The 14580-nt window shown below is 28.4% G+C and overlaps 2 protein-coding genes across 2 annotated transcripts; both read left to right on the plus strand.

Moving 5' to 3' along the window:
* The first annotated feature begins 4396 nt into the window (after positions 1-4396).
* Positions 4397-5691, plus strand: LOC109798811 (late embryogenesis abundant domain-containing protein / LEA domain-containing protein). The gene is made up of 2 exons (XM_020359209.3): positions 4397-5252; positions 5345-5691. The coding sequence occupies exons 1-2, from the start codon at positions 4536-4538 to the stop codon at positions 5570-5572; spliced, it is 945 nt and encodes a 314-aa protein (XP_020214798.1). The 5' UTR covers positions 4397-4535; the 3' UTR covers positions 5573-5691.
* Positions 5692-9495: 3804 nt separating this feature from the next.
* LOC109799115 (protein NRT1/ PTR FAMILY 5.10) lies at positions 9496-13863 on the plus strand. Its single transcript, XM_020359628.3, has 3 exons — positions 9496-9889; positions 11943-12487; positions 12863-13863. The coding sequence occupies exons 1-3, from the start codon at positions 9563-9565 to the stop codon at positions 13683-13685; spliced, it is 1695 nt and encodes a 564-aa protein (XP_020215217.1). The 5' UTR covers positions 9496-9562; the 3' UTR covers positions 13686-13863.
* Positions 13864-14580: the final 717 nt, after the last annotated feature.

Raw genomic sequence — 14580 nt, forward strand, 5'->3', positions numbered from 1 at the left:
AATTTTTAAATAGGTTAAAAGATCAAACTAAACTTTAAAAAGTCAGATCAGATCTATAAAAAAAGTCTATGCTAAATAATAGGTCTGGTTTAGACTTTAACTTTGTAGATCAAGCCAGCCTATATATTTAAAGTTCGACCTAATCTAACCTATTCTCATTCTTACTCGTATAATAATATTTGTTTTTTAAGAGATATATTTATATTAAGTGAATAATTATATTATATTATTTTTATTAAGATATTTAAGACTATTTTATACACATACAATTCTTTATAATAATAAAATATTATGTACTTTAGAATTAAATTTTCATAATTTTATTTTTGTCATTATTCAAAAAATTTAAACAATAAAATATATATGTATTTTTATTTTAAAAATATGAGACTCGATTTATATCACAACAATTTCTAACATGGTGTGATCTTTAGAAACTAATAATTATAACTTCTACATTTTAAAAGTAATTCTTTCATTTTCAATAAGTTTAAAAATACCATATTAATAAATTTGTGTTGAACAAGATTTCAATTAGTCAATTACACAATAAATTCATATAAATCTTGTTTAAATCAGTTTGGCATGAAGCTACTAAACAGAACCAAAACATATTTAAATCGATAATAAAATAAACTTGCCTAATTCAATAAAAAGAATCTCTAGTCATGTAAATTTAATACAGATAGTCAAATCTTATAAAGCTGAAAGTTAAAATACAATGCTATTAGAAATTGAAAGAAGTTTATTATGAAAGGCATGGGTGAATTAGAGTAAGCTAAATTTGAGACAAACTTCAAAGTGGGCAGGTTTGCTTTTGTCATATATGGTCCCAAACCTTTCTATTTTCCACTTGGAAACGTGCATGTCGGTTTCGCATTTACGGTGTCCTTTACTCCATTCCTCATTTCATTTATTCTTTTCTATTCCTTTTAATTTTTGTAAAAAATATATTGTTTAATGAACACCAGCAACACAACCCGAATGCTACCCCCTCACCCCATAAGCAAAGAATCAAAATAAAAGCCCCTTGTGTGCAACCCCTTAACCTCAGAGCTCAGACCAAACTGAGACACATGTTTTATGGTTCTCTTGACACGTTTAAACATGGGTCAAAATTTGTGTATTTTTTTTTTCACATGTGCATGTGTAAGGATCACTTGTGTGATTAACTGAATATAAAAATATACACTAATGCAGAAGAGAACAGCTTCCTTAATAGCTAAGGTTTGTGTGCACGTCCAATCCAAAAGAGAAGTACAGCATTCTATTGCGTGTCTCTGTGCCTTTCCTTTCTTTGATTTGTTGGATTGCATAATTATAAAGTTACATCTATACAGGATAAGTACAAAGAGGCATAACTTTTCAGCATCCAAATATTGCCCTAATCCCCCACGGAAATGGAAATATCCATTGACAGAGAGCAAAAAATACCATGTGACCTACCACTATTTAACTTCTATTATTTGCGTTTCAAACCGGATATTCTTCTTTCTAAAATATCCATTGAAAATTCATGGTTTTAATTTTTATGATGAGTAATTCATAGTATTAATTCATAGTATTAATTTATCATATCATATAGAATACTTTTATTGTTGTAAGGCTAACAAAAAAAACTTTACATTGATAATAAGCTAAACTAATTTTTCAAAAATTGAGTTAACTAATCCTAAATTATAATTTGATGATAATAGGTTGGTAAGTGACCAGCAATGGTACGGCTAAGGGACTACATTACTTGTCGAATTAAACTTAACCTCATTTCTGCTAATGGCTACATGTATTTTATGCAAGTTATTAAATAATATTCAGGTCCCATTTTTAATTTTATGAATAAGTTAAAATTTGTATTAATATTGCCAAAAATAAATTATATATTTATTTGTAAAATTTACTATTGTATTAGTGCACACTTAATTTTATAGAAGTACGAATGTTTATATAGGTATTACATCTACCAGTACATTATATTAACAGAAAAGCCCACTATTATATAAAAATATTATAGTATACCATCAATGTATTATATTGTTATTGTCAAACATAATTGTATTACTATATTTTTTTTCTAACATAAAAAAGTTTAATTGAGTTGGGTTCTAAGAACTCACCAAGATAGGATAAAGTAAATCATAAAATTCTATAAGAATTTATAAAGATACTTATAAATTATCTATAAATAAAATTATTTATTAACAAAATTTTCACATCGCTAAAAATTAAACTCACATTCTGTTAGGAAATAAATTCATTCCTTGCCTATTGAACCAACTTTTGTTAGTGTGTATTAGTGATATATCATAATTACTTTAATTAATTAAAAATATTTATACTAATAAAAAGAAAAATTTATATACTAACTAAACAATAAAATGAATTGAGTTTAATTGCATTATGAACTTCTAATCCATATATATTATTGAATTTTGGGAGTATATATAGGATAAATACACAATTTCAAATACTTAACTAGTCTTACCACCATTGTTATAAACTTATAATTGTTTGAGAACTCGTAAATACAGTATTAGTTTATTTTCAAGTACTTTAATTTTAGCAATCGTGTCCATGACAATACATTTTGATAACCATTATAGTAATTACATATAGTTGAATTGAGTCATATTACTCCAATCCCTGTAAATAACAATACCCTAATCGTCGGGTTTATCAATATTTGTTGGGATTTAGTGTTGTTGCGGGATTGGACTCAGTTTAATTAGGCAATTACTGTTTAGGTACTTGTACAATGTGTATATGTTCATATATATATATATATATATATATATATATATATATATATAGTTTTAATTAATTATTTAGCCAGTTTTTAGAGTTTTGTATCACTGATTCTGTTGTGTAGTTGTGTATGTGAGGAAAGGATACTTGAATTCCTTTCTGAGCCCAAGATTGAAAAGACATCTAAAGCAAATAGAAAGAAAGTTTGAGAACAAAAGGTAGCTGTGAAATCCAATCATTATATAATTTTTGAATTTACGAAGGGTTTAAAATTAAAATATTAAATAAAATGTTATGTTTTAATGTATTGACTATTATATTTTATTAAATAATTTTGTTATTATTTCTACTACAAATATTCTTAAAATAACCATTATAATAAAATCTTAATTTTAATATAAATCCATAAAGATCAGTTATATGGGGATGGAAGTAGTAATATTTGTATTTGACATTGTTTTAGTATCTTATTAATTTATTTAATGATACAAAAATAGAAAGAAGCTTTACATCATATTCAAATGGACCATAAAGTGGAGCACACAAGTGTTTAAGATAACAGCAATTTCCAAATAATAATAGTTTTCCTTAGATGAATGATTGAGGTAGATGTGAACAGATCGAATACAGGCACTGGTTTCTTAAAAAATCTGTTATTAATGTGAATAAATGAAATCCTGAAAGTGATGTATGGTGTCGTATCGATGGAACGTGTTGTTTCTAAAGTATTAGGAAATGGAATAGGTTAATTAGCTCCACATGCACATGACATGACAGCTTTTTTGCTCTCTCATTCTCTTCCTCTTTATATCTATAATCTATCTATCTGGTACTGGACCTCAAGAATATATATACATATACTCCAATAAAGTAAATAGAAATTGGAAAAAGTAGTACGTCCATATACATCCTGTCAAATACACAAATACCTAAACAATGTATACCAATTTTATGGCTTCTGGGGACCATTCTCTAATCCACCCTTAATTAAAAGGGTTACCATATGTAATGACCGTACTTCGCATTCGGGCTCCGAGTTCGGATTAGTGATACAAAGCCACTCCGGACATACACTGAGCAATGTCAGCCTGGTATTTAGGACCTGGTATTTGGGTAGATCATTCCCGAACCCGGGGATTTCGTTCCAGATCAGAACCGCCCTCCAATTATATCATATCATATCTCATCATATCATATCATACCATATCATATGATATCTTATCATATCATATCATATGATCTCTTATCATATCATATCTTATCTCAGACCCAAGGCCCAAGACAACCTTAATTCACAGAAAGGTATGTGCATTATTTATACGAGACTCATACTCCCACAAAAACTAACTTTGGCATCGGAGTCTCTTTTGCAGGTACCTCCCCCATCTTGGAGCACCAATACATCAGCAAAGGAGGCTCACCAATCTTACTGGAAGGATCATCCCTAGGGTCAAATTCCGGAAAGAACACCATACAACCACAAACAAAGGAAAGGGACCACTTTTGTTAAATTATATTGCTGGGTTGGGCTGTTATGTTGGGCTCCACTCCCAGCCCAACATCACGCTTAATATTTAATATGATTCCAAACAAATTGGATTGTTAGGCATAAGGATGGTTTTATGGTAATGAATAAAAAGGAGAGAAGAAATGAATGTGGTAGAGTGTAGAATGGGACACGTGGGCAACAGGCGAAGGCGCAGGACACGTGGCGGGTTGTAATAACAGTGGAGCATGCAACATGGAAGAGTTAAAAGGGAATAGAAGGGAGCAGAGTTAGCGGAAGTGGTAAAATGATGAATGTTTTAGGGCTGAGTCTAGTGGTGAGTTCGCTGGCAGCAGCGGGCGTATTCTCTCCGAATCCCAGTAGAGAGAAGCAAGGAGAAGGAGGCAATACCATCGTGAAAGAAGGCCACAGAGTAGTGGTTGTTGAATACGACCAAGGTGGCCAACACAACACCAAGATCTCATACTCCTCCCAACCCCAACATGACGCATCCGCCATCCCAACTCCCTTTCCCAAAGACCTCCTTTGTAAGCACAAAATCGCCCATGCCCTCCACAAGAAGAAGGAAGCACTTTCCGATGCGCTTGGGAAGACCAATGAATACGTCCAAACCATAAAGGACCACGTGGCTAGCAACGTCTCAGAGGCCAGGGAGACAATACGATCCCTTGGCCCGGAGACCTTCAATTCTTTCATGGGCCTGCCTAATTTGTTGGGCTTTGCAACGGCCTATGGAATGTGTGTCTGGGTTACTTTTATCTCCAGCTACGTCCAGTCTAGGGCTATGCCCAGGCAACACTTTGCAGTGCTGCAAAGTAAAATATACCCCGTTTATTTCAGGGCCATGACTTATAGCATCGCGCTAGCTTTGTTGGGCCATGTCTTGGGCCACCGAAACAGCCTTCTTTCCAACAACGCTGACATGTTGCAACTATATAATCTCCTCGCCTCGCTTCTCACACTCTTGCTCAATTCCTTTTACTTGGAGCCTCGGGCCACCAAGGTACCACTACCACCTTTCACCTTTCCAATTTGATATTACTCAATTATTGTACATAGTGAAACAATGAAATCTCTTTCCTTCTTAATGATCAGTTGATGTTCGAAAGGATAAAGATAGAAAAAGAGGAGGGAAGAGGCATGAGTGGCAGTGGCAGTGGCACCGGCACCGCAGAGCAGGATGCAGTCAGATCAAGGATAATCAAGCTCAATGACAAGCTAAAGAAATTCAACTCATATTCCTCACTTCTCAATATCATCAATCTCATGTCTCTTACTTGGCATCTCGTTTATTTGGCTCAACGACTTCACCATACTTGCTAAACCCAATAACTTTTCCACTAGTATCATATTTTCACTCTCTAGGTTTCTAACTTTGCATACAGTAGGTTTATCAATCGTGTTTTCCACTCCTTGTAATCAACTATATTTAATTTGTGTCAGCTTAGCTTCTGTAAAACTCTTATTAAATCTCATCCAACTCCGCAAACGTACCACTGCGAGTCTTACCATAGGCACAATATTAAATATGCTTCACAAATTGAGCATTCAATTTAAATCTAAACCAATTCTAATTAGGAAGTGAGAGACATTGGGTGATAAGAACGTTATTTTGGTTCCCTCTCCTTTCTGCAGGAAGATCGGGTCGGAGAAAAATTCCAACTTCCTTTCGCAGTAAAAATTGGTTTTGTTTGCATTTCAGCACACACTTGAACTATCAACCTAATACATATATGAAATCGCCTTATAGTTTAACCTGGCTCCGATTCAACTTGATATTATAATCGGGGAAATTTTGTGGATCTGAATCTATTAGTAGGGGTTTGGATTTATATTCAAAATCAAATCAGAATTCAATTTACAACCAACCAAATATAAATAAGTGGATTGAATTTTAAAATTTTGAAATTAAATGATTTTCGTTAAGCTTCTTTTACAATAAAAAAATTGGTTTATGGACAGAATTCAATTTAATTCCGAATCGATTTTAAAACAAACTTTTAAAATTAATTATCGGAATAAATATTCATATTTTTCTAATTATATTTCAACATTTCAAATCACTAATTTGAAATCTTATACTAAATTCTATACAAGTGTAAAAAATATTGTCTCGATTTAGGTACATTTTAGTATTATTACTTTTAAAATGTTTAATTCAGAACTAGATAGAATGAAAAAAAAAAATGAAAAAAAAAAAGTAAATAACCATTTGGTCAACATTTTCAAACCATTAATTCATTGAACAACTAAATAAAATAAGTCAAGCCCAATATTCTTTTCAAATTACTTAAATTCTAAATATTAGTCGGTTTATCCATGCATTTAGTTAAAAAATTTATCAATAATAAATTAATTTTTTAGTCAAATAAATTTATTTTATATTTTTCCTAAATATTTTTATATATTATTATAAAAAATTATTAAGTAAAAATATATGTACACAAAGTACATCAAAATAAAATAAATATTAAGATTTTCTCTAATGATTCATGGAAAAAAATTAATAAATCTACCATTCTACTTTCTTTATATTATAAGTTTTTTTTTAATTTATCATATTGAGTTTATTCAAGATCACTATTTCATGTAATTCCAACTAATGAGTTCATATCTTCATTAAATTTGTTTTTTATTATCAAAGATATTAGGAAAAAAATATATTATCCATTTATATTAAATATCATTTTTTTAGATATACGAACTATATTATGGAAAATATATTTAAAAGTTTAAGGGAGGATTTCAATAAAAAATTGAAAAAATTATTGTAAAAATTTCTTTCTAATATTTAAAGACTTTTTTAATATATAAAAGTTATGCCGTAATTGATGAAGATAATTTGAATTTTTTAATAATTTATCAAAATTTGGTAGCATTTCATTAAGATAGGTGTGACTATTTAAGAGTTTATCAAGATCTAATGATATTTAATTAATATTTTTTTACTTAATAAAAATTTATTCGTATTAAAAAATATAGAAATTTCAATATATTGTTTTGAATACTAGATTTTGTGAAATAATAGATAGTTCTCTAATTTCAGTGATAGAACAAGTGACTGGCAAAGATGGTTGGTTTTCTAGTAATCTCAATAAGGTCCATATCGATTACTTTTACTTGCCACTTGCTGGACTCGGTGCGATGGGTTTGGCTCACTTCATTTTTTTCGCAAAACCTTACATTTATAAGGCGCTTTAATGCTTTAGGATGCATCCCATGTGTAAAATTCTCCCAAAGGATGACAAGTAATTAATTGAATGAAAATGGCATTTGCGACTTTTTTTTTTTATAAATATATTATTTTTAAAATTATTTATTTAAGTAACTTAAACTAATTTTTATTTATGTAAAACCATTTTGTGGCCAACTGAGAAATTCAAAATCCCATTGAGAAATCCTAGTAACCGATTTCTCACTTGGATTTTTTTTTCGTTTTTAAATTTTCAGAATTTTTTAAAAAAATATTTGTTTTGTTTTTTATTTTTTGATTTTCAGATTTTCAGATTTTCAGATTTCTTAAAAAAAATTATAATTAATTTTAATTTTTAAATTTATGTATAATATTTTAAATTTATGTTTAAAATAAAGATAATGTTAAAATTTAATTATTTTATTAAAAAATAAATTTATTTAAAAAATAGAAATAATTTAATTTAAAGTTTATAATTTTAAATAAGGACAAATAATAAAAGCAATTAAAAGATACCTTAACTAAATAATGAAATTAGACAACTAATGTTATATAATTTAGAATTTATATTATTCATCTACTATGTTTGAAGTTTGTTTAAATTATTTTTTTTAATGATCTAATTATTATAGTTATTGTACTTAATATATAATGTCATTAATATTTAATAAAATAATATTGTCATTTATTTAATAATAAATTTAATTATCTATAATTATTAATACAAAATCAATATATTTATTATTAAATTACATTATTTAATTTTTTATATTTAATAAATTTAATTTAAATGATAAAATCAATTTTAAAATTCTAAAATTAATTTTTTTTTAAAATAAGTATAATATTAATTTCATTTTTAAATATTATTCTTTAATAATTATTTAATTCAAATATTAAACATATTTTTCATATTCAAAAAATTAAAATAATTTATTTTTTTATTTTTTAAATTCTGAAAGAAAAAAAAAACCCAAGTGAGAACTCGATTCTCAATGAGATTTTGATTTTTTTTTTTTTAAAATCCTATTGAGAAAATAAGTTATTTAGGTAAATAAAAATTAGCCCAGGTTATTTAAATAAATAATTAAAATTTAACATATTTATAAAAAAATTCGACATTTGCTAAATATAATAATTTTCTCTCAATTTTAAAATTGTTTATTTTTATAATTAAAAAAATTAATTTCTCATGACATCATTATCAAAACAAATTTTGTTAGTTAATCAATATTTACTAATTAAAATATGAGTAGATGAGTCTTATGTAAAACATTGAGTTTTGTTTAATATATTCACTAATAATATTTAAGTAAAGTGATTTAAATAACTTTTTTAAAGATATAATGCTAAAAAATTATAAATAAATTTATCTTATATTTAAATTTAAAAAATAAAAATAACACCAGAAAGTCAATTCTTAACTCAACAAATTAACTATTTAATTTTTCTCTCTAAAAAATTACAGTGAATATAATATACTTGACATAGAAAGGAGCCAGCGACTTGTACTCAAAGACTAATGTGTTGCATCAAATCAAACCGTTATATATACTTATATATAAATATTCTTTTTTAGTAACTACTTGATATTTATATTTAAGTAGATTATTATATTTTTTTTCATTAAAAATTAACATTTTTATTTAATTTTAGGTTCAAATTGAACATCTTCAAATTTGAAGATGAAACATAACATTAATTGGAGCAACAAATATTAATTACTTTTTAAAATTATTTTTATGATTTAATTTTTTTAATAAAATTTATAAATAAAATATAGAAGTACTAAGTTTTATGATTTCATAATATTTTAACTAAAAACAAAAATTAAACTTTCACTTAAAATTTTTAGGCATTCTAAAGTAGGCTAGATGGTTTGGAATACAATTGTGTAAAATAAAAAAGAAGATTGTAAATTTGTAATTATTACTTTGAATTTAAAAGTAATAAAATGTAAGTAATTGTAATTTGAAATGATTAATGAATTGTAGTATGTGAGTAAAAATGAAATAAAAAAATAATAAAAGAAAAAGAAGTAATATATGGTTGAGAGTTGAGAGTTGAGAGTTGAGAGTTGAGAGTAGAGTTGGGGGCGAGGGTGAGTATTGAGTAAAGGGATGGCGAAAGAGGAAGATGTGGTTGTTGTAGATGGTGCCGTTGACTACAGAGGTGGAGCAGCCATCAGATCGAAATCAGGGTCGTGGAGATCCGCTGGGTTTATCATAGGTGTGGAAGTGGCGGAGAGGATTGCGTATTACGGGATTCAGGGGAACCTCATATCCTATCTCACTGGACCACTTCGTCAGACTACGGCCACCGCCGCTGAGAATGTCAATGTATGGTCTGGAACTGCTTCCTTGCTTCCTCTATTTGGGGCTTTTCTCGCTGATTCTCTCCTTGGACGCTACCGCACTATAATACTCGCTTCCCTCATCTATATTCTGGTCAGTCACTTCCTCTCTCTTCTTCTTCTTCTTCTTCGGAACCTTTTTTTTTCTTCTTTTTTTTTTTTTTTACCTTTTTCCTTTTTCTTTCCATTCTTCCACTAATACGGCACCATTTATTTTAACTACTGTACTATTTACGATATTTATTTATTACTTCAACGTTATACTAAAAGATATATTGATGTTCATATATGGCTTTATTTTATTTTTATTATATTTTTTGTATTATGATATTTATTTTAACTATTATACTGTTTTATATAAATTAATAAGATCTAATGATTTTTCAGGCCACAAATTAATTTCCCAACAAAAATAGTCCAACGCCTCTTGAGTCTAACCTGTCCATAAATGGATAGTAAGCCTAAGCCTCGGTCCAGATTTAGATTTAAATTTATTGGCACCATTCGCAATAGTACCAGAAAAAAAATAAATAAATTGCAAGACCATATCCATGGGTGCAAAGATGTTCTAATTTTTTTTCCTTTAAGCTTAGATGTATTTTTAATTCTCTAAACTTAGAGTAATTTTTTTTTTCAAATTTAAAATTTATGTTTTTAGTATTCATAATATTTGAAAATATCATTTTAGTTTTGTGTATTCTTTTCATTTAAATTTAAAAACAATCTTTTTAGTTATAATATTTAAAAATTATTATTTTAATCTTTCAAATTTAAAATTTATTTTTTAATTTTTGTAATTTTAAAAAATATTATTTTACATAATCATTAATAACATAATTTTCATTAATAAATTGAAGAAGTTACGTCGTATAGTTAATTTAACACGATAATTTCACCGAAAATAATATTAGTAAAAAAAATTTATAACATAGATTTATTAATAACATTTAAGTAGAGAGGTTAAAATATATTTTTGTATATTTTGAGAATTAAAAGTATATATTTTAAATTTGAGAGATAAAAATATATAATAGAATAAAAACTATTTTTTAAATTATAAAAAACTAAAAGTACAAATTTTAAATTTAAAAAATTAGAATAAAGTATATTTTATATTTGAGAGATCAAAAATATAATTTGGAAGACTAGTGGGGTCGAGGCATTTCGTGTCTCTATTAAAAATAAAATAAAATAAAAATTAAATAATAAAAATATATTGGTTTAATTGATATTATGATTAATTCATTAGTTTTAAGTTTTTAAATTTGATTAAAAAATATTTTGAATTTTTTTTTAAATAAAAAGGTATAATGGTAAAAAAAAGTGAACATCGAGGTAGTTATCGAAAAAACATATCCCTTTATATATTAGTATAGAATATATTGATTTAATTGATATCATGATTAATCCATTAGTTTCAAGTTTATAAATTTAATTATAAAAAAATTTATTTATTTTTAAATAAAAGAGTATAATAATAAATAAATAAAAAAGGTGAAGATCAAGTTAGTTAAAAAGTATCCCTTTTATGAGTATAAATGAATAGAATGGCAACGTTTGTAATTCTTTTATGGAAAACGAAAAATTGTAACTCCCCCTTTATGAAAAGAAACCACAAACACCACGGTTATTCATTCATATGTAACTTTTTCTCTACACGAAGCCTCGTCCTTTTTAACTTTCTGGTTTAGACACACGGATCTCCTTAACAAGCTTTACGATGTTATTATCTGTGAACTGTGAATTGTTTGGACTTGGGTGGCTTAGCTTTACTCCTATATCTGAACATAATTTTACGCTCTTCTTAATTAAAGAAGCCAAATCATTGAAATTGAAATCTATTTTGCTCATGAACAACTTAAAGAAAAGCTTATGCATTCATTTTATGTATGGTTTATTTAAAATAATAGTTTAAAGTTTGAAACAAGGATTTGATTTCACTTATTTTCATTTTGTTTCTGTTTTTCGGAGCTTGAGTGACTAGTGAAAGGAAAATTAAGTTGTTTTTTCTAAAAAAGAAATACATCGATTAGATTGTTTATGAACGAAAAAATTGTCTTAGAAAAAATATAGGAACGGATTTTCATTCTGAACAATGTGTTCTTACATTATTTTGATGCTGATCCATGGCATAATATGAATAACAGGGACTAGGCTTGTTAACACTATCAGCTATGCTTCCTTCTCTCACCAATTCTGAGTGCGAAGACAGCAATAAATTAAAATCATGCTCTTCTCAGTCGCAAGTAATCTTGTTCTTTGTGGCTCTTTATTTGGTCGCCATTGGACAGGGTGGACATAAGCCCTGTGTTCAGGCTTTTGGAGCAGATCAATTCGATGAACAACATCCAAAGGAACATAAAGATAGAAGCACATTCTTTAATTGGTGGTATTTTACTATGTGTGCAGGTTGCCTTGCAACTCTTTGGATCTTGAACTATATACAAGACAATCTTAGTTGGGTTCTTGGATTTGGAATTCCTTGTATTGTCATGATTATTGCATTGCTTGTTTTCTTGCTTGGAACAATGACCTATAGGTTTAACGTTAAGCAGAGTGACAAAAACCCCTTTCTAAGAATCGGCCGTGTATTTGTTGCTGCTATAAGAAATCGGCAAACCACCCTATCAAGCACAGTTGTCAAAGCAGAACATGGTGGAATGCTTCCTAATCAAAGTTCTGAACAATTCGAGTAAGAATCACAATGCTACTTTGTGCTTGGTTTGAAGATAGTCATTTTGTTTTTCATTCTTATCATTTGCATTCTTAAAGCAGCAAACATGATAGAATACCCTATAATCCAAATTTATTCAACAACAACAACAAAAACCTTACAGTCCAATTTGAGTTTTTGCCTTTTCCCTTTATGCAAGTTCCTTTATAGTCTTGTGCAGTAAACTGTAGTAAATAACAACATTTAACCAAATTTTCATGGAAATGTTTATCCATGTATTCGTTCTGTGCCTAAGACGTGTATTAAAAAGTGAAATTTAGGAAGCTACATGGAGCAGCTTTATGGGAATTTGGCGTGAGTATTGTTTAAACTGACTAAAAACCACATTGACAGGTTCCTGAACAAAGCATTGTTAGCGGCAGAGGATTCCATAGAAGAGGAGAGTACTTGTAGCCTTAGTGAGGTGGAAGAAGCAAAAGCAGTACTGAGGCTGGTTCCTATTTGGGCTTCAACTCTGGTTTATGGTGTGGTGTTTGCTCAAGTTCCTACGTTCTTTACCAAGCAAGGGGTTACTTTGGAGAGAACAATATTTCCCGGTTTTGACATACCTGCTGCTTCTCTTCAAACACTTATGACTCTCGGCATTGTTTTCTTCAGTCCCATCTACGACCGTCTTTTTGTGCCAATGGCAAGAGCTATCACTGGCAAACCCTCAGGCATCACAATGCTGCAGAGAATTGGAACTGGAATTTTTATATCCATATTTACTATAGTTTTTGCGGCCTTTGTTGAGATGAAAAGATTAAAAACAGCTAGGGAGTCCGGTGTTGTTGATGAACCTAATGCCACTGTTCCAATGACCATATGGTGGCTGATTCCCCAATATTTCTTGTTCGGAGTCTCTGAAGTTTTTACCATGGTTGGTCTGCAGGAATTTTTCTATGACCAGGTCCCAAATGAACTAAGAAGCATGGGTCTTGCTCTCTACTTGAGCATCTTTGGTGTTGGGAGCTTTATAAGTGGCTTCCTCATTTCTGTGATAGAGAATGTGACTGGGAAAGATGGACAAGACAGTTGGTTTGCTAATAATCTGAATAAGGCCCACGTTGACTACTTTTACTGGCTACTTGCTGGACTCAGTGCGATGGGATTGGCCTTGTTCATCTGCTTTGCCAAATCTTACATTTATAATCACAAAGGAATCAGGCCACACTAGTCAATTCTTCTCTTCCGTCACTTTTATCTTCACCATGTGGAATGAAAAATTGTCTTCTGTTTAAGGTACCAGTATGTATTTGTATTTGTATTGTATATATATAAACCTTCAGGCCTAGTCAATAGGCATTTGCTTTGCCATAATATTCTGTACAAGGTACGAATAGTTGTGTGTAAAATGTGTTATAAATTAAAAATATTAAAATAAAAATTATTTTAATGAAAACAAAAAAATCAAAATTTTGGAGTCTGGAATTTTTAATTCTGAAAAATAATTCTTAACATGGATTTATTGAATGAAAAATTATTGCAAATATGCCATTGGGCTTAATTAGGGATGGAAATGGGTTACAATATACTAGGCTTTACAATACTTAATCTAGGTCTAGTTACTAAATCATTTTTTTTTAAATTTTGATTGCTCTGTTTACTTTCTTTTTTTTAGATCTACATATACCATAGTCCTTTTAGAAGTTTGACTGGGCCAAAAAAAAAAAGTCTATTTTATATTAAAACTTATTAAATAAAGTTATAAATATATCTCTAAATAACGCAATGATTAATTAATAAAAAAAATACTTTTAGAACAATTTAGAGAGGAGAAAAATGAATAAAAAACTAATAGTTTATAAACTAAGAGATAAGGGAAGTAGCTTCTGAAAATAAATTAGAAATTATTAAACTAAACTCGTGAGTAACTTATAATCTAAAAAGTAATAGGAGTATCTTTCGATTTTTAACTTTTTTTGTTAATATCTTTTGAAAACAAATTAAAAATTATTAAATTAAGGTCTTATATTAGATAAAATTATTTTAATTAAACTAATTAATAAATTGGTCAAATCAATTTATAAATTACTATATTGATTTTTGTAAACAGAAAAAATAATTAATTT

This window comes from Cajanus cajan, chromosome 8 (genome assembly GCF_000230855.2).
Source record: "Cajanus cajan strain Asha chromosome 8, NIPB_CcT2T_4, whole genome shotgun sequence".
Lineage (NCBI taxonomy): Eukaryota > Viridiplantae > Streptophyta > Magnoliopsida > Fabales > Fabaceae > Cajanus > Cajanus cajan.